This window comes from Crocodylus porosus, unplaced genomic scaffold, assembly GCF_001723895.1.
Source record: "Crocodylus porosus isolate Cpor-Errol unplaced genomic scaffold, CroPor_comp1, whole genome shotgun sequence".
Lineage (NCBI taxonomy): Eukaryota > Metazoa > Chordata > Crocodylia > Crocodylidae > Crocodylus > Crocodylus porosus.
In genome coordinates, this window is record NW_017728925.1 from 1,924,975 (window position 1) to 1,945,574 (window position 20,600).

The 20,600-nt window shown below is 43.6% G+C and overlaps 1 protein-coding gene across 3 annotated transcripts in view; it reads right to left on the bottom strand.

The window, feature by feature from the left end:
* Positions 1-20,600, bottom strand: part of PNPLA7 (patatin like phospholipase domain containing 7) — a 257,027-nt gene that overhangs the window by 178,895 nt on the left and 57,532 nt on the right. For all 3 annotated transcript variants that reach the window (XM_019540522.1, XM_019540520.1, XM_019540521.1), the window contains exons 14-15: positions 17,946-18,043; positions 11,939-12,097 (exon numbers count right to left, since the gene is read on the bottom strand). In XM_019540522.1, coding sequence (XP_019396067.1) covers positions 11,939-12,097; positions 17,946-18,043 — 257 coding nt within the window. The remainder of the gene's footprint in view (positions 1-11,938; positions 12,098-17,945; positions 18,044-20,600) is intronic.

Here is a 20,600-nt window from a genome sequence, read left to right on the forward strand (position 1 = left end):
CCTATGACCCCAGCTGACTTCCTGCCCTTTGGGCAGGGGGCTGGACTCGATCTCCCGAGGTCCCTTCCAGCCCTAATGTCTATGAAATCTGCTCAGGTCCCTTCCGACCCTACTAACTATGAAACTAAGATCACACTATAACAGTAATGTGTCTCTCTCTGTTTCCTATCTGTATGTCACTTTCAAACTTTACCAAAGATTTTATATCAACTAAACAATTGATCATAATATTACACAGCCTTTGATCAAGAACAGCTATTTAAACAGCCACACTCACTAAGATCTCTCCATTAGCAACTACATTTTGACATCTGTCAGCAAGCCAATTTCTAATTCAGCTAATGCATGCTTTTTAATTCTGTATAATGGAACTTTTTAAAACAATATGTCATGTGGTGCTAAGCCAAAAGCATTTGAGAAAAGCAAGTGCACTAAATCAGTACAATTGTCTTTATCAAGCAGACCTGTTATCCTGTCAAAAAAAACTATAAACACACTTGTTTGACAATACCTACCATCCATGAAACCAAGCTGCCTGGCATTAATTCTATTTTTACTCTCCAATTCTTTGTTGATAAAGTTCCAAATTAACCTTTTACCTGTGGCTGACATCAGGCTAAGCTATTTATAATTCCCTTGATCATCTTCTTTCAAGTACTGATGCAATATTTTCAGTCCTCCAGGTACCTAGAATCTATGAAGGGGGCTTCCAAAGAGGATGGAGTTGGACTGTTCTCAGTGGTGACAGATGGCAGAATAAGGAGAAAAGGTCTTAAGTTACAGCAAGGGAAGTTTAGGTTGAATATTAGAAAAAAAAAAAAAAACTCAGCAGGAGGGTGGTAAAGCACTGGAATAGGTTACCCAGAAGGAGGTTGTGGAATCTCCACTCTTGGAGACTTTTAAGACCCGGCTAGACAAAGCCTTGGCTGGGATGATCTAATTGGGTATGGGTCCTGCTTTGAGCAGGGGGTTGGACTAGTTGTCCTTTTGAGGAGAACTAGTCCAACCCTAATTTTCTATGATTCTATGCATGTTAGCAGCGTTTCTTCCTCATTTCACCCACTTTTAGAAAGATGCATTTAACTCAACATTAATATTTATAGCAGTCAAAGTGTCGGCAGCTTTTGACGGTAAAAGCAGGCTAAATACTTTTGCAGGTTCTACTATAATATCTGATTTTTATTAAGACTGTTATTTAAGATTAACTTAGTGTTCATCTGAAAGGTCTCAATGTTTATCCTGTAACAGATTGTTATGGGAACAAGAAAACAATTGGACAACGCTAACAGGAAGTCTGCATTAATTCCTATGTTTGTATTTGTGGAAGCAGATAGAGCACCGAGTGACCTTGAACAAGTTACTCTGCCTTGGTTTTCCACGTAAAATGTTAAAACAGAAGATTGACACTGACCTGCAATGTGGAATCTAATGAGGCAAAATGCTACAGAAGAGATAAGAACAGTTTTTTACTCTTATTTATTAGAATTCTCTGCAATCACACTAAACAGGACTTGCTCAATATTTCTTCTCTCTCAACTTACTTGACAGATCAACTGGGAGCACTTTGATAACTGAACTGAATGGTGCTCTTTGGATCTCCCTCTTCTCTGAAAGTGTCTCTTTTCTGCTGAAAAACTTCTTGATAACCTTACAGGGAAACAACTTAATGAACTGTAAGACATAGTCCTGTACCTCTTCCTGAAATGCCACACCTGGAGGGAAATAGTTTTCTTTTCTCCTTCATCCCAGTAATGGGATCTTCATAAGTCCACCAGACTGCATGTTGGACTCCAAAAATCAAACTCAGAGAGAGCTTTCAAATCAAGCCAAGCACCACTTTTCTTAAAACTATAGAAGCTAAGGAAGGAGCTACAGTCCTCCCAACTCTCTCCTGGGCATTTCTTGTTAGAAAAAGTAGGAAATGGTTGCTCATATATCACACTCTTTTCCCTCTGGGAATATGTCATGTCACATATCAATATTAAATAATCATATAAGACAGAAACGTGTAACAAAGCTGTAGCAGACACCCTTGCCTGAGGTACACAGAGGACCAATGGGGTAAGTCTGTGTACATGGTTGACACTTGACACCGACAAATGGCTGAATGCAGTCTTCTGCCTGGTAGTATACCACTACAAGTATGGGCACACAAACTAGTTATTTGCCAGATAAGGTAGGATGCAAACCTACAGCATGCCAACTACTCTGTAGTAACTGCTCATGGACATGCTATTTTTTCCCCAAGGTATAGGCAGCGTAGCTAACCCAATTTTCACTGAGGGATAAGTTACCTTGCATTATCACATAGTAAGCAGGTGTACAGAGACTTACATGGAGTAGCTGACATCCCAGCTTACTTTGTAGTAACTTATTCATGTGTTCATACCATAAGAGGCAGATTCTGCCTCCTTACGCAGGTCTGTTGGTACACTCTTCTATAAAGAGACCAATTTAAATCAATAAGAATAAGGCACTATTCAGGTAAGTAAGGCAGGATATGGCCCTTAATGACTAGCCTCACCACAGCAGGAAATCAAATACAGGGGGGATGTTAATGTTTTACCATGGTAATTGTTATTCCAGCTTGCTCTGTATATCCAAGACCTGAAGGAGGAGTGCAACTTAGGAAAGTTTCATTTATCAAATGAAAGCAAGCAAACAACAACAACAACAACAACAACAAAATAGGTTATTCCCTATAGGTAGGAGATGGTCAAAATATTTGATTATACAATATTTCATCAAAAATGCAGTTTTATTGAAATTGAGCTCTTTCATGGAAACAGATTTAGTTCAAAGAACTTTTTGGATAGGAAAACATAAAATAATTTTGTGTGCGTCATTTCAATTGATTTTTATTTTATAACAACTTATATTAATATATTTGTATTTAACATTACATATGGATATATTTAAGATGGTAACATCAGAGTCAAAATTATGTTTTAAATGCTAATGATAAAAACATTTTAATGGCCTAGAACTGAAATATTATAGTTTGCCTCTTATGGGAATTTCTTTGATGTTGTTGTACCTTTCATTCTAATTCAACAGAAAGAAAAGTGGTAGTGTGTCAAAATTTCCTTTGAAATGGAAATTCCCATTCCTGACAAGTCCTATCCATGACATGATTATTTGACTTTTTTGTTTTGTTTTTTTTTTACTTCATTAGGACTATTACCATTCCTATTTCAGGGGACAGAAAGGGCCAAAATGGATCAGATCTGAGGACTACACAGTCCAGTACCTAGCCTCTGATAGAGGCCAAGACCAGAGGCAAGACATTCAGACTGAGTTCTGCTCTAAATATATATATTTTTTGCAATAAATATATAAATTAAAATATACACAGGATTCAGCATTCATACAGTGCCCAGTTCATGGGAATAGCTCCTTGGCACTATAAGAAACAGAAATAATCAATTAAGTGATAGCACTGCATGTTGCTTAAGACAAAAAACAGCCAGCATAACCCAAAATAGGCCTTCATGGGTCTGGCTGAATAAAAGTAGCAACCAGAGGACTAAGCAGCAAAATGATAGCGTTCATTTTGAGAGGAGACTTCCTTTGACCTCAACTATTCTAATCTAATTTGCACCTATGTATAATCACGGGCATCCTGGTTGAACTCCAAGCCCCAGAGAGAATACAGAAGGCAAATCATTCCTCTGCTCCTTGTTAAGATTATTCTTCTTCATTTAAATGGCAAGATCATTACAACACTCTCATAGCTCAAACAAGAACACTGTTCACAAAGGAGGACTTAAAGTGACAACAAAGCACCACATTTACTCAAATAGAAGATGACCCTGATTATAAGATGACCCCCCGATTATTACATTCTATTTTTAGAGAATGTATACATTTGTTATATTTTTACAGATACAGAATCCAATTATTGGAGGTCTGCCTTGAATTTGTGCTGCTCCCACTGCTACAGCAAGGAAAATAAACATGGTTAGGTAGTCCTTTGCTTTAGGCTTCTCCCCAACTTTTTCCCTTGGCAGCCCTTTCCCCCTCTCCTTACCATCAGACACTGCTGTCCCTGAGCACATGGAAGTGAGGAGCAAATTTAAAGATACCCTTGAAATTTAAACATGGGTGTAGCAATTTGTACACACTACCCATGCACCGAGTTTATTCAGAATTGATACATGTTACCTTTTTGTGAAACTACTGAAAGTTTTAGCACAGGTATTCCATAAAACACCGATTTTTCTTAGGTATCTATCACCATTGTATCCAAACATAACCTATCTGCTTAGATCCAGACTGGGTTTCTGAACACCCTGGTTCATGAGCAAAATCTGACACTACACATGAAAACCAGATAATTTATTTAAACTTCCATCTCTGCATTACATGCTCACTTGAGAGCATCAGGTCCATACAAGAAATCACATAAGCTAGGGGTGGGCAAAATGGCAGATCCAGCCAGTGGCTGAACTCCATTTTCCATCAGCCCTTGCCACGCTGCTCGGCCCGGGTCTCCGTGGAGACTCCAGGACCAGCAGGGCCATAATGGCTTCCAGGGTCTCCATGGAGACTGACCCAAGAGGCACCAGCAGGGTGCACAGCTGGGCAGGTAGCTATGTCCAGGGCCAGCAATGAAAGCATGGCCCGCAATCTGCTGTTTGCATGCCCCTACCTGAACCTGCACTCATACCAGGGCCGTCTGGGCAGCAGACCATGGCTCTGCCCCAGCTCCGATTCTGTTATTGCTGCAAGATGCCGGCCGGCGCTGGACCCAGTGTGGATCCCTGTCCAGCTATGCACCTTGCCAGCACCATCCAGCCTGGTCTCCATGGAAACCCTGGGAGCACAGGGCTATGACAGCATGAAGCTGTCATGGCCTTGCCACTCCTGGGATCTCCATGGAGACTGGCCTGAACAGCACATGCAGGGGCTGCTGGGAAATGAAGTCTGCCATGGGCCCAATCCAGCCCATGGGCCACACTTTGCCTGCCTCTGATAAACTCATATAATGATCATGTTACTCTCTGCAGTGCAATGAATTTCCAATTTCACTCTAGAGAGTTAATATCAACTGAGCTTACTGGAAAGGAACAAGGAATACCGTACTCGTACCCTGGCAAAAAAAATTCTTCTTTCAAATTGTTATAAATTTAATTATTTGGCATACTTAAGCCTACATGCATCCTATTACCCAATAGATCTTGCACACCAAGTTTAATTTTGGTTCACCTTCAGTAAAACAGGGCTATAAAAAACAAACGTGTTCCCCAGCCAAAGTAATAAAAATGATCCAATTTCCTTACAACTCCTGAGGCAGACATACACACTTGCTTGCCCTTTGATCGAGGCCTGCATGGGGTCTCTTGGCTTCACTCCTAATGCATTCATTTTATGGTTTTCTAACATACAGTTAGACACTGAACCAGACAATGCCAATTACTTGTGGACAAGTAGAAGGATTACATTTTGATGCCACTTAACTTCACTGCAAATGGGAAAAGTAAATTAGAGGCAGATCTGCACTAAACGAAATCTGAGCAACTAACAGGTTACTCTACGACACATTCCCTGTACATTTTAATTCCACCCCCTCACATCCACATCAGGAAAATAAAAACATTAATCTCTTCCTGTGCTCTTCAAAAATATCCTGTTCAAACTATGACTCCAGGAAGTATAGCCTGCATTAAATCACCAAAAATAGAAACCTTCTCCCTTTTAAGCCCTAAACGATTGTGCATTACAGCTGTCTTAAACAGCCTGTGTTTCAGTGGTAAAGTGATCCCTGCACACAGATATATTTCAGTTTAAGGACTATTTTACTTCTGCCTGTGCAGAGACAGCTGCAGAATTAAGGACTCAAATTTGTAAACTGTTTGTAAGTGGTATAGGTATTCCAGGGGTATATAGCCAGGAAATTCAGAGTTAAGGTTGAACCTAAAAATATATCCAAAACATTATAGTCCAGAAACGCAGAGTTACAGTACGCAAAACAATCCTGACTATCGTGAACTATATTTTTATCTACTCCCGTCCCCATGGTATCATATGACAAATCTTCCCTCAAAGAACCCTGGTTCCACTCTTTGGATAGTTCTGGGGGGCTTTCTGTTTTGGTTACTTTTGCAAAAAAGGGGCAGTATCCTAAAATGAGGAGCCTTGGGGCTCTGGTCCCACTGAGAACTAGGAGGAGGGAGGCAACCAATTTTAAACAGGCCAGCTCTTTATGGAATAAGATTTGCTTAGGTATATGGTCCTACCAGACACTGCACTTGTTACCCACAGCTACCGACGTATATTCCATTATGTATAAGCCTTCATCTCATTTGAAAAGAAAGAAGCGTCGGCTCCCGACCAAGAGCTAAATTCAATCAAAAGAAAAAGAAATAAAGCAGTCTGGTGTTTGCTTCACAAAACCTATGTACACAGCATGGAAACTAGCCCTTTTTTTCTCCTATTGAATTGGGCCCCATGCTTTCAGCATAGTTGAATTTATCTAGCAGGTTCATTTTTTTACATTATACATTGGGAGAGAAATTATTGTTTTAACATATCAGTGGATATAATTAAACTGGATAGTCTCGATCTCTGACGTCACAAGAATAATAGGAGCGTTTAGTTTTCAGGTGATGATAATAGTTTGAGACGCTGGAAGTGAACTTTTTCTGCCTTAATATCAAAATGGCAAGGCATGTTAGAAATTCCAAAAGAGAAGTCAAGGTCAATCAGCAGAGCTAAATAAAGGCTTCCATAAATAGACGTGCACAAGGTTTATGAGGCTTAAACCATTCAATTTTGCCTTCCTTCCCTTTCCCCCCACTCCCGCCCTAGACACTGAGGTGATGTGACGTGCATTAATTTTAGAGCCAAGAAACTAGCATCTAGCAGAGGTTTAATCTGCAGAGCTGGACTGCATTAGACTATTAGCTACTCAAGTGAATTATTCTCTTCATGTAAACAATGCCATTCACTCTCTAAGCTTACCCCCCCCAAAAGATGACCTGAAAAGCAATTGCCTCAAAGCAACTGACTCAAAATTAAATTGCCAAAGTTATTTATTTTTGTGCTTGTGAAAGGATTGCTTTCAGAGTGCTTTCCACCAAAAATCTCACTCGATTGGTATCTTGAATGTAATCTTTTAAAAATCAGATGCGAGGTATTCAGATACCATGACAGCAGTAGCAGTGAACTCAGCTACCCTGTAAACACCTCTCTATCTATACAGAGTAGTTAATATGGCAAACTAAGTTGTGAATTTACAATACACCACCCTCTGTACACTATCTCCCCCTGTGGACTCTCTTAGTTCACAAAAAGTGGAATTCTACAGTGTAGATTAGGAGGTGCTCACTAAGCTCCTCTACATACACCCCAGTAGTATATATTAACAGTGCACACATGGGAAATTAATACATAGTAATTACTGCACCATAAATTCATAACATGGTTTACTTTAGTATGTAAACAAGTCCCAACCTTCACGCAGACCTTGTTAGCAAAGGAAACTGTTAGCTTTGGAGTTTATTTTTTATTTTTGGAGACCAAGAACTAGAATACAAAAGCCTTAGATTACTTGCTGAATCCCTCTGACCTGGCTGAGACCTGTAGCTGGTATGACATCATGATATATTACCGTTACATTACAATATTATTTGGCATTTCAGTTTGAAATGTAAACCCTTAAAAATCAGGACATTACAATATTAAAACTTTTCAGAGTTAAATTAATTTGGGCATGATGGACATAGCTTGTATATTCCAGCCTCTTCCTTTTGGAGGTGTATTTTAATACATCTACTGTTCAACATACACTGAAAAAATGAAATTCTCTAATGTGTTCCACTTACAGTTCACAGAGAGGTCATCTAGTCCAGCCCTGTGCCTGAGGCAGGATCATTACTACCCAAATCATCCTGTACAATCCATAACCTAAACTCTTCATAAGGCAACTGTATAAACTGAGACAACACAAGACATAACACTCTAACTACCTTAGGTAAAGCAGAAAACCATGGCAGCCAGTACTATGCTTCTATAAAAGGCTGTTACTATCATTGGCAATGCACGGGGTGCTCATGCACCCCCAAGATTGGCAGTGCACCCCCTATGAAAAGTGCTGCCAACACCTGCGGGCGGTCACCACTCGCCACCCTCCCCCACCGCTGACATCTGCAGGTGATCGCTGACTGCTGGTTGGTGCTCGTCAACTGCCAACCCCCTCCCCCCTCCCCCCAACACCCCCATGGCTGCCTGCAGGAGCTCACTGCTCAGCCCGCCCCCGCCACCAACACCACTGCAGCTAACTGCAGGAGCTCCCCGCTTGCTGCTGCCACCGACACCACTTCCACCTGTGGGCAGTTGTCATGCCCCCCCAGGCCCCGGGGCACATATCGTTCATGGTTAATATATTGATTGAGAGATCCCAGGCAGAGGACCATGCCCCCCGCGTTCCAAAGCTAGGCAAAAAACCTCTCAGAATCCACACCGAACTGACCATGTGATAAAATGCCTTCCTGACCCCAAATATGGCGATTGGGCTGACTCTGAACTGAGGGGCAGGACCTTCTAGCCAGGAACCTCTGGCTTGGGTCCCAGCAGAAGCATTGGTACAGACCTTACGACAACAGGCTGAGAGCCATGGGGCTCTTCAGCCTGGAAAAGCGCAGGCTCAGGGGTGATCTGATGGCCACCTATAAGTTTATCAGGGGTGACCACCAGGATCTGAGGGAACGTTTGTTCACCACAGCGCCCCAAGGGATGACGAGGTCGAACGGTCATAAACTACTGGGAGATCGTTTCAGGCTGGACATAGGGAAGAATTTCTTTACTGTCCAAGCCCCAAGGTCTGGAACAGCCTGCCAGCGGAGGTGGTTCAAGCACCTACAGTGAACACCTTCAAGAGCAAATTAGATGCCTATCTTGCTGGGATCCTATGACCCCAGCTGACTTCCTGCCCTTTGGACAGGGGGCTGGACTTGATGATCCTCCAAGGTCCCTGCCAGCCCTAATGTCTATGCAATCTATGAAATCCAGTCAAAATCTCCATCCTTGGCTGCAGTCAACACCAAATGCCCCTGAGGGAGGCTGAAAAACATCCTGACATGTAGCAGAAAGAAAGGCTGGGGACAACAGACAATGCCCAGAACCATGGGAAATACCCACAGCAGAACATTGGTATAGCTATGCCAAGATCATCCCAGTGGCTGTCCAGTTTATTCTTGAATACCTCCAGGGATGGCGAGTTCACAACTTCCCAAGGCAGTATATTCCACTGCCTCACTATTCTAGCAGTAGTTACTTCACTACAACTTCAAACCATTGGTCCATGTCCTATTCTCTACAGCAAGAGAGAAAAGGTGCTTTCCCTCCTCCTTATGGCAGGCCTTCAAGTATTTGAAGACAGCGATCTTGTCCCCTCTTGAGCACCTTTTCCACAAGCTGAGCATGCTTAGCTCCTTCAGCCTCTCCTCATGTGACTTGCCTCCCTCTGGACCCTCTCTAACTTCTCCATGCCCTTTTTAAAATGTGGAGCCCAAGACAGTACACATTCTGTATATGAAGCCTAAACAGTGCTGAATAGAGAGGCACTATCAACTCCGGCATCTTACACTTACTGCTTCTATTGACGCATCCTAAAACCACATTTGCCTTTTGTGCATCACACTGCAAACTCACTGACTCTGTGATACACCAAGACTCCCAGATTCTTCTGCACAATGCTGCCATCCAGTCAGGTATCACCATTTTGTACTTGTGTTTTATTCTCCCCAAGGTATAGCAGCTTGCATTTCTCCATGATGAACTTCATCCTGTTAGCTTTAGCCAACTTTCCAATCTGTCGAGATCTTTTTGAACTGTACTCCCATCCTCCAATGTGTTCACAATCTTTCCCAGTTTTGTATCATCCACAAACTTGCTCAAGAAGCTTTCTGTGCCAGCACCCAAATCACTAATAAATACACTGAACAGTACTGGCCCAGGACATACCCCCATGGGACTCCACTCAAAACCTCCTGCCATTCTGACACAAATCTGTTAATAATTATCTTTTGCTTGCAGCTATTGAGCGAGTTATCTATCCACCTTATAGCAGTTTTGTCCAGCTCACGTTTTTCCAATTTGTTTATGAGAAGTCATGCGGGACCTCATCGAGCAACTTGCTGAAGTCTAGATACACTATATCCATGGACTTCCCTTCATCCACCCGAATAGTTACTTTATCAAAGGCAGAGATCAAGTTTTTTTTTTTTTACACGAATTTACAAAGAACAAATCATGCTGGCTGCTTGTGAACAGCCTTTACTCCTCTAGCTGTTTGCAAATAGCCATCCTTAGGTTATGCTCTAGTAACTTCCAAGATACTGAGATGAAGCTAACTGGTCTGTAGTTCCCCAGGTGTTCCTTTTTGCCTTTTTTAAAGAAGGGCACTACCACTGGCCCTTTTTCAGTGCTCTGGTACCTGACCAGTCTTGCATGACTTCATGGGGATCATTGCCAAGGGCTCCAACATCTCCTCTGCCAGTTCCTTCAGGACCCTGGAATGAAGTTTATTCAGTCCTGCTGACTTGAATTCATTCAGACTCAACAAAACCTCTCACTGTGTCTTTTGTTATCTCATCCTTCAACTTCCCCCACTTCCTTCTCCAGATAGTCCTTAGTAAGTGACTAGCTGCAGCTTAATTTTTTTGTGAAGACTGGAGCAAAGTAGCTGTTAAGCAGTTCCACCTTCTTCTTCTGTTAATTGTTCCCCTGGTTAATTAACATTTCACCCATAACTTTCTTGGTCCTTCTTTTCTGACCAACATACTGATAACAGAAACTCTTTTTCTTGTCCTAAACCTCCTTCACCAGGTGCAGCTTGTTCTTGATCAGGCTTGTCCAACATGCGGCCCGCCGAGGCATTTTCTGAGGCCCGCGGTGTTGCGATGGGAAACAAAAGTAAACACTATTTACTTTCATTCCCACCCCTTGTCCCGCCCCCAGCCCCTCAGCAGCTTCCTAATGTTTTAGTAGACATTTGATTCTTAGAATACACTTTTTTAAATCTATAATTTGTCAAAATGATATCTTCTGAAAGAATTCGTGCGCACTGCCCTCAACAGCTCACCAAAACATGTGAAGTGGCCCTCCAGCTGAAATAATCACTCACCCCTGTACTAGGCAGTCTAACACCAAAGCGAATAGCACAGAAGAAAGCCTCTTCAAGGCAGTCCCACACCTAAGCTGATTATCCTATAACAACTGTTCTCTGCTTACAGTTCAGCTTACTCTGAGAACTTCACATTTTTTAATCTTGGTTTCCAAGCATTTAAGTATAACCTAAGCATTATTCCACAGTGATTTTTTATTTTGTTTTACAAATTAACATCCATACACCATGTATCATATCAAGAAGGCTATGCTTAGTCTAAATTTATTTGCTAGTCTCCTACACTTATGTTAGCACAAAAGCAGTATATATAACCCCTTGCTTTCCTTTCTACAGGTTATTTGTCATTTATAATTGAATATCACATTGTCATCTGGGGCACTCTAAGAAGGAAACAATCATACACAGCAGTGGCAGCTGGGGGTTATAGAAGGGATAGCTTTTATACTTCTTCTGTACTCAAGTTAAATTATTAGTAAATGGACACGTGTGACAGTGGTTACAATGAGAAATTGTTTCTCACTCACCTTCAGGAAAAGCCTTTGAGATTCCTAAACCTCTGCAACTTCAAAAGCAAAAATAAACTAAAAATACTGCCAACTATGCAGTAAGCTATATAGTTATACAGTCAGATCTGTTTCAATCCTACTTCCAAATTGAAGAGGCTCAGAAATAAAGGGACTCACCTCTCGAGCCAATATATTGCCCTGCTGAGGGGTTTGCAGTGCATTAAAAAGCAGTTTACATTTTATTGTCTGTGCAGAACGGAATGAAAAGCACAGCTAGGTCATTTATCCTTTATTAACTTACATCTAGTTTCATCAAGGTTAAGAGGTCTTTCTTAGCAGCTTCAAAGATGACATCAAGTTGTTTGCTGCTACAGGAATCTGGCATGGCCAGATCATGCTCAGTGTAATGGAAAACCGCTGAAGGAGTTTCTGTCACCGTCACAGTCTTCTTCAATATAGACTGAAAAAAGCAGAGATACCAAATGTTATTTGCATGCTGCAATTAGTATTTACCTACCAAAAAAACTGCATTGTAATCTTTGCTCCCAATCTAACAAAACCACTGACCTAAAGACACAGAGAACTTGGTGTTTTAGTGAAATAACTGAATTACTCATCTGGCCAGCTAGGGAAGGGAATAAGATTCACTTTTTTCTTTTAAATTATTTTTTACCAAAATGCTTAACAAATTAGGCAGCTGCTGATTTGATGGAATTAAGACTTATTTAAAACAGTAGAATGTGCAATTACACTTGACACTGGAGTAATAAACCCAGAGAAATTAATGTCCAGGGAAGCTGAACATTCAGAAATTATTCCAAACTTCACCAAGGACATGAGAGTAAAACTGCTTTCTAGTTATTGTTCTCAGAACACAAGATGCTAAATAGGATTGGCGAGTTTAGTCTTTCCAACTAAAGTACAAAAGCACATGCTAAACAAATTCCAGCACTTTCTGGGACACTCCCTCCATTCTGTAATCAGAAAGCAGACTAATGTGCAAACATGGTTCTAAAGATAAACCCAGAAATTTCAAATGGGAATTCAGGGTTAAAAAAAAAAAATTCTAACCTGTTATTAGTCTCGCTAAGTTTTTGTCAAGGAGAGCTATGTGTCCCTGCAAGTCGATATTGGTGACCACGATGGACAGCTAGAGACCCTCTGGGTTAAAATCTGTGGGGAACATGGCACAAGGGACATGATGGTGGGAGTCTACTACAGACCTCTCACCCAAAATCAAGAGCTCGACCACGAGTTCCCCAGGGAATTGGCTGAGGCCGCACACTCCCAGTGTATCATTGTCATGGGAGACTTCAACTATCCAGACATCTCAAGGGAAAAGCGCTAGGCTAAATCCAAGCTGTTGCTAAGCTTCCTCTTGTGCATGGATGACCTCTATCTGACTCAAGAAGTCTATGGGCCAACGAGAGGTAAAGCGCTGCTCAACCTGGTACTGGCAACCAGGGACAACCTAATCAGCGACCTAACAATCGATGGGAACTCCAGCTAGCTACAAGTATCAAGGACAATAAAAAGTCCTTTTTCAAATATGTGGGGAGCCAAAGGAAAAGCAAGGGCAACATTGGACCCCTGCTAAACGAGATGGGACAACTAACAACCGATGCACAAGAAAAAGCCAACCTATTAAATGGGTACTTTGTGTCAGTCTTTCATCAGTCCCACAGGACACCCGTGTCCATTACGGGACAGGGTGGCCGGGTGAGGGAGATCCCTGCCCTCCATCAATGCTGACCTCGTGAAGGAACACCTTGAGAGACTGGACACCTTCAAGTCAGCCGGCCCTGACAATCTACACCCCAGGCTACTCAGGGAGCTGTCTCGCATCATAGCTCAGTCCCTGGCATGGATCTTCGTGAACTCCTGGAGCTCTGCTGAAGTGCCCAAAGACTGGAAGAAGGCCATTGTGGTGCCTATCTTCAAGAAAGGGAGGAAAGTGGATCTGGCAAACTACAGGCCCATCAGCCTGACCTCTATCCTGGGGAAGGTCTTGGAAAATATTATCAAAGAGGCCATCCTTAACACACTAGCTGATGGCAATATCCTGAGGGATACTCAGCATGGGTTTGTTGCAGGTAGATCTTGCTTGACCAATCTCATTTCCTTCTACGACAAGGTGGCCTATCACCTGGACAAGGGAGAGGAGAATGATGTCATATATCTTGACTTCAAAAAAGCCTTCAGTTTGGTGTCCCATGATCACCTCTTGGCAAAACTGGCCAACTGCAGCCTCAGGTCCACCACGATCCACTGGCTGGGGAATTGGGTCTCTGGTCGGACCCAGAGGGTGATGGTTGACGGAAGGCAATCATTGTGGTGCGCTGTGACCAGTGGGGTCCCCCAAGGCTCTGTCCTTTGATCTGTATTGTTCAACATCTTCATTAATGATGTGGCCACTGCAGTCAGAAGCAGACTGGCCATGTTCACTGATGATACTAAACTCTGGGGTAAAGCATCCATACCTGAGGACAGGAGGGTGATCCGGGGTGACCTGGACAGGCTCAGGAAATGGGTGGACAAGAACCTGATGGTGCTTAACACCAAAAAATGCAAGGTTCTCCACCTTGGGAGGAAAAACCTGCAGCATGCTTATAGGCTACGCTGATTAGCACTACGGATGAAAAAGATTCGGGGGTCATGACTGACCACAAGATGAACATGAACTTTCAATGCGATGCTGCGGCTAGTAAAGCTAGCAAAACGCTGGCTTGCATCCATAGATGCTTCTCAAGTAAATCCCAGGACATCATTCTCCCATTGTAGTTCAGCCTTGGTGAGGCCGCAGCTGGAGTACTGCATCCAGTTTTGGGCTCCACAATTCAAAAAGGATGTGGAGAAGCTTGAGAGAGTGCAGAGGAGAGCAATGTGCATGATCAGAGGTCAGGAAAATAGACTTTATTATGACAGGCTGGGAGCCATGGGGCTCTCTAGCCTGGAAAAGCGCAGGCTCATGTGCAATCTGATGGCCTATAAGTTTATCAGGGGTATTCACCAGGATCTGCAGGAACGATTGTTCACCACAGCGCCCCAAGGGATGATGAGGTCAAAAGGTCATAAAACTCCTGTAAGACCGTTTCAGGCGGGACATAAGGAAGAATTTCTTTACTGTCCGAGCCCCCAAGGTCTGGAATAGCCTGCCATCAGAGGTGCTTCAAGCACCCACATTGAACACCTTCAAGAGAAATTTGGATGCTCATCTTGCTGGGATCCTATGACCCCAGCTGACTTTCTGTCCCTCGGGCAGAGGGAAGGATTCAATGATCTTCCAAGGCCTCTCCCAGCCCTAACGTTTATGAAATTTATGAAAAATTGCTCTATTATTTTTCTGTAGTCAAAAAGGAAGTAAAAGCTAAGAGCTAGCATTTTCCAAGGGGTCCCATGAGTCTAACAAGATGTGCTTTTAGTCTAAAAAGGTTGAGAACCACTGATCTAGACACAGCCTTTGTAGAACCAAAGATACGTGTAATTAAAAGCTGGTTCTGGGAAGAAAACCTCCACCCAGTCTGCCTTCATAACCATGGGCGATGTGTATACACCCCTTGAGATTGGTGCTTTTCACAGGGGGTGCGCTGCCACCAATGCTGCCAACAGTGCCTGTGGGCAGTTGCTGTTCGCCACCACACCCCCACTGGCAGCAGCATCTGCAGACAGTCCCTGACCATCACTGGTTGTGGCTGCTGCTGCTGGCAGCAGCTGTGGGTGGTCACTGACTGCTGGTCAGCACTCGCCATCCGCCTCCCCCCCGACACCACTGTGGCCACCTGCAGGAACTCCCTGCCCCATGTCACCATGTCTCTGCCACCACCGCCTGTAGGTAGTTACCGTGCCCACCCAGCCTCCGGAGGCACATGGCATTCATGCTCACAGCAGTACTATCATGTCCTGCACTGCAAAAGGAAGCACAGTATGGAACTCAATTCTGCAACCATTCCTCTTTTGCAGGTGGTGCTGAGAAGCAAAACCAGTCAGCAGCACTCTCCCTGGCCTTCACACTGCTTTCTTCTACACTACAGCTTCTCTTTGGGCTAAAGATTGTAAGTAATAAGACAACCAAAGAATGGCCCCATCCTTTCCTAGCTCCACGCTGTCCAGACAAAGTAATTCATAGGCATCCATCTGAAGAATGCTACCTCCTCATATTTCCAAACCTTAGTTCTAATCCTGGAAATCACAAAATCTAGGGGCTTCAATTACTACTTTTAGGACAGAGAGAGTGCATGTGTAGGCAGGGGCAGTATGTGCGTGTACAGGCAGAGGCAGTGTGTGTTTGTAGGCAGGAGCAGTGTGTCTGTAGGCAGTGGTAGTATGCATGAGTGCAGGCAGGGGCAGAGTGTGTGAGTGTGTATGTTCATAGGGTGAGTCCCTCACATACACCCACCATACACATGCACCCCCCTCACCCTGCCGTATATGCAGACTCCCTCACACACACATCCTTGCATACCCAAGCCACCCTCCCCCTACACAACCCCCCACAAACCCCATACCCACCCACACTCCACATCTCCATACACAGCCACATGCTCCCTCACCCCACATAGCCACACCCACAGGCCCCCACAAACCTGTACCCCCCCAGTATACAAGCATAACACTTCATTTTAAGCTATTGTGCAATTACCTTTTTGTGCACTATGCGAACGCATGTAAATCAGGGCAAACATATTTTTTTTAATCAAATAATGTTTTAAACGTTCACTTTTTAGAATATATAATTTGGTATTTTTCTGGTTCCAGGATGCCAAAACCCCTTGCTGAAATGAGTACTTCTGGGGGCAAGGGGAGGGACTTCTGGTGGCAAAGGGCAGGGGTCAGGAGGCAGGACTTCCAGCCCCAAGATGATAACCAGGGGGCAGTGCACCTGTCAAGGGGCATGGCTACCCATGTGGCCCTTGACAGCTTGCCAAAACTTAGTAAGTGGCCCTCTACCCAAAATAATTGCCCACCCCTGGCCTAAGGACACAGGCAGACAAGGTTCTTTGGGTAGATGTGGTATCTTTTATTAGACCAACTAAATAGTTGGAAAAATTGTTCTTTGCAAGCTTTTGGGCACAAGCACCCTTCTTCAGCCATAGGGAGAGCCTGTTGGTATTTTGTGCACTCTCCTGGGTAGAATAGAAGTGTAAGCTCATATGCAAAATGCAGGTCTGAAAATGCTAATGTGTGGTAGGGCAAATTAGTAAAAAGTAGTCTCAATAGGACTTTTATGCCATGCCTCAGTCCCAGATTCCTTGGGTGGGACTATGAAGCTTATGAAGCCATTTTAATCTATTGGGTAGCGGCAAGTTTTAAAAATGCCCTAATACAAAACAACTGACCACCTATCTATAGTCTGCACGTCTGACTTCCTATATAAGAACTGGACTCTGATGGAGCCCTTATGTAGCAATGTATCCTTTCTATTAGGGATGTAAGCAGTTAAATGGTAATTATAATTATATCATTTAACCTTTACTGTTTACCTCCCAGCTCAGGGCTGCCCACTGTTGGGGAAGCAGCTACAGCAGGGGCTGCCTGGGAGGCAGCGCAGATCTGGGTTACAGCATCACACAGTCATTGTGGTAGGGAGGTAACTAGCAGTTACCTGGGGGAGTAGAGCTGGGCAAAGTTGTGTTGCAGAGCTGGCAGGGCTTAAACAGGAGTGAGCACAGCAGCAGAGCTGCCATGGGGTGCCTCAGAGGTGAGCTGCACTGGACCGGCCCCTCCCCACCCCCCACAGGGGCTATTGGGGGGGGGGGGTGGAGGAGGAGGGAGAAGATGCCAGGCTCTGTGCAGCCCACTTCTGCTGTGCCCAACGGCAGCCACACCACTGTGCTCACTCCTATTTGCGACTCCTGGGCAGCCCCTGCCAAAGCTGCTTCCTTCATAGTGAGCAGTATCAAGCCAGGGATCCTGCCAAACCCTGCTGCCCTGCACTGTTTCTGCTGACGCCGCTGCCTGCCCTTGCACATTCATTGTGTAGAGCCTGCTACAGCCACGGGCTTCAGTCCCAGCTGGCGGTGGAACTCACCACAGTCCCTCATTTCACCCTTGGCCCCAGCTCCCAGTGCTGCTCTGCCCCTCTGCCCTGGAACCATGTAACTGATATAAATTAGACAAAGTTAAACAGGTAATTTTTAAACAATATTTAAATCCCTCCTTTCTGTATGTGCAAGAACACAGCTGCAAAGTAACTGAAAGGAAGTATTCAATAACTGGCTTCAAACAAATCCATTAGTCGGGTGAATGAGGGAAGAAGAAAGGAGGGAAGGAGATAAATCTTTGCCCAATCTTAGGTAAAGAATAGTTACCTTGCCCACAACAGGACTAGTAAAAGCTTCATCAGGGAAATGCACTCTGGCTCTCTCATATGCCATATCCATGTCAGATTTAGCACCACTGGAATTACCTGTAAACAAAGTGAAGCACTTTTAAAGGCACTCCCATCATCCCTCTATTGCTCCAAAGGTTTCTCCGTTGGAGAAATACCTGTTCATTAGTCTTCTTGAGGATGGCAGATATTATAGAAAACCATAGGCCATTGATTTCTCTTCCCAAAATGAAGAATTGCACAGAAGGCAAACAAAACACAGCCAGATAGTTCAGTTTATTTCACAGGTTCATAGACTTAAAGGCTCACAGGGACCATTAGAGGATCTAATCCAAGTGTGGGCAAAATGAGACACGTGGGCTGGATGTGGCCCACCAGGCCATTCTATCCAGCCTGCGGGGCCCCTGAAAATTTAGAACATTAATATTTATCTGCCCCAGCTGCCTGTCATGTGGCCCTCAATGGCTTGCCAAAACTCAGTAAGCGGCCCTCCGCCTGAAATAATTGCCTGCCCCTGAGTCTAATCTGACCTCCTGCAACGCACAAGATCTTAAACTTCATCCAATCCCTTCCATATTAAGTCCAATAATTTGTGTTTGGCTAAAGCAAATCATCCAGAAAGGCAGCCAGGCTTGATCTGAAGACATTAAGAGTTGACGGTTGCAATGGCTAGTCAAACTCCCTGTTAACTTCCAATGGGAAATAAGGCACAAGTTTGTGCGTAGCTTCCAGTCATTTATTTGTGTTACGTCTTTTTCCACTCAAATAAAGAGCCCAGTAGTATTTTCTTCCTGGTAAGGTACTAACGCCACCATAATCATGTCACCTTTCCATCTTCTTTTTTTAGCTTGTCAAAGACATTTAACTGTTGAAGCCTCTCACTGTATGTTTCTAGCCCTCCAATTATTTCAAAGTCTTTTTCTGTACCCTCCGAAATTTCCCAGCATCTTCTTCAGAATGCAGACACTAAAATAGCATACTGGATTCTAGTACCAGTCTCACTGATGCAATAAAAAGTAAAAAACACCTCCATTTTCCTACTTACTACACTTCTGTATCCAAGGAATGCATTCACTTTTTTTTGTTTTGCCACAGGCTTGCATTAGGACCTCAAGTTCAGCTGTTTACCTAAAACGACCTCTAAAACCTTTTCAGTCACTACTTTCCAAAATACAGTCAATAAAGTTTCCCTACAGGTATGGCGTGTATTCCTTATTCGCAGGTATGTAACTCTGCATTCCCAGAGAATTAAACAGCCTGTAGCTACCCAAATCTTTCAGCCTGCCCTATTTAAATACTACACAACATTTAACACTATTCTTATGGAATTCCCATTATGGAATTTCCCTAGTTTCCTAAGAGATCTCCTCAGGCCAAGTCTTTTGGAATTGCTAAATCCCAATTATCCAGACCTGCTGATTTTAAAAATTATTCCTAGCAGATTTTACTTAACATTCTCTCAGCAATTAAGCACCTTCTAGTCCCTTACCTTAAACATGAGGCAAATACATCAACCTGTGCCTTTCCAAATAAGGAACATGAATATTTATCGAACACTTTGCTCTTCCTGCATCTTATTTACAATCTTATCCATTTCCTTCTAGAAATGTGCCTATACCATCCCTAGGATTTCTCTTGTTCCTAATATACTTAAAAACCATCTACTTCTCATCCTTACCATTATAGCCTAGGATGTTTTGAACTTTTCCTATTAATGAGCTCAACTTCAGAATTTCCAGGTCATAGAGTGCTATATCTATATCTCTCTATATCTATATATGAGATTGCGCTTCATTTTAATCACAGACAAATGTGGATTTAAAGTTACTTTTTTTAAACCAAAAATTGGCGATTTTTTTAAATCAGAGAAAACCAGGATCCCTGTTGATCATACATTACTTATTTGTTTCTAATTTCTGCCTTCACTTCACTGCCTCATGCAGATCTGCCTCATTCGCTGAACCCGAATGGTACGTGGCCAAAGTTGTATTTAACCTTCATTGTGGAATCACTGTTTTTTGACATTTTCTAAACTGTTCATTAAAAGCTCCCTATTTTACTCAAGTTTTTCTATTTTTGCCTCCTACACAATGAAATAAAAATAGTCAAGTCTTGTTGACATCTGCAAGGCAAGTGTTTACAGAGTAACTCATCCCATTCTCCAGTGTGATTCAGTGGTCTGTAGGGGTGCACCAATAGAGATTTTGGGGGCCAATACTGATAGCCAATATTTAAGGAGGCATATCGGCCAATACCAATCCAATTTCCGATACAGCTGCCTCCAGTTGGTAAGTCCAGTGTGATGGAAGGGGAAGGGGAATGGAAGGGGCATGGGGGCGGGGAAATCAACACCCCCCACTGAGGTAGGGAACAGTGGCAGGCACTCCCCAGGCAGAACGGGAGGGGGCAGCCCTGTGGCTCATTGGGGTAGGGGGAGGCGGCTCCCGCCACAGCTTGCACCCTGGGAGGGCATGGGCTGGGGGGCATGTGCCCCCCCCAGATCTGCATGAGGCAGGGCAGGCCACAGCCAGGGTTGCCCGGGGCTCTTCTCAGTGGGGGCTGGGCTTGGAGCGGGTGCTGGTGGCACTGGAAGAACGTTGCATCTACCCCAAATTTTGCCACCGCTCCACTTCCA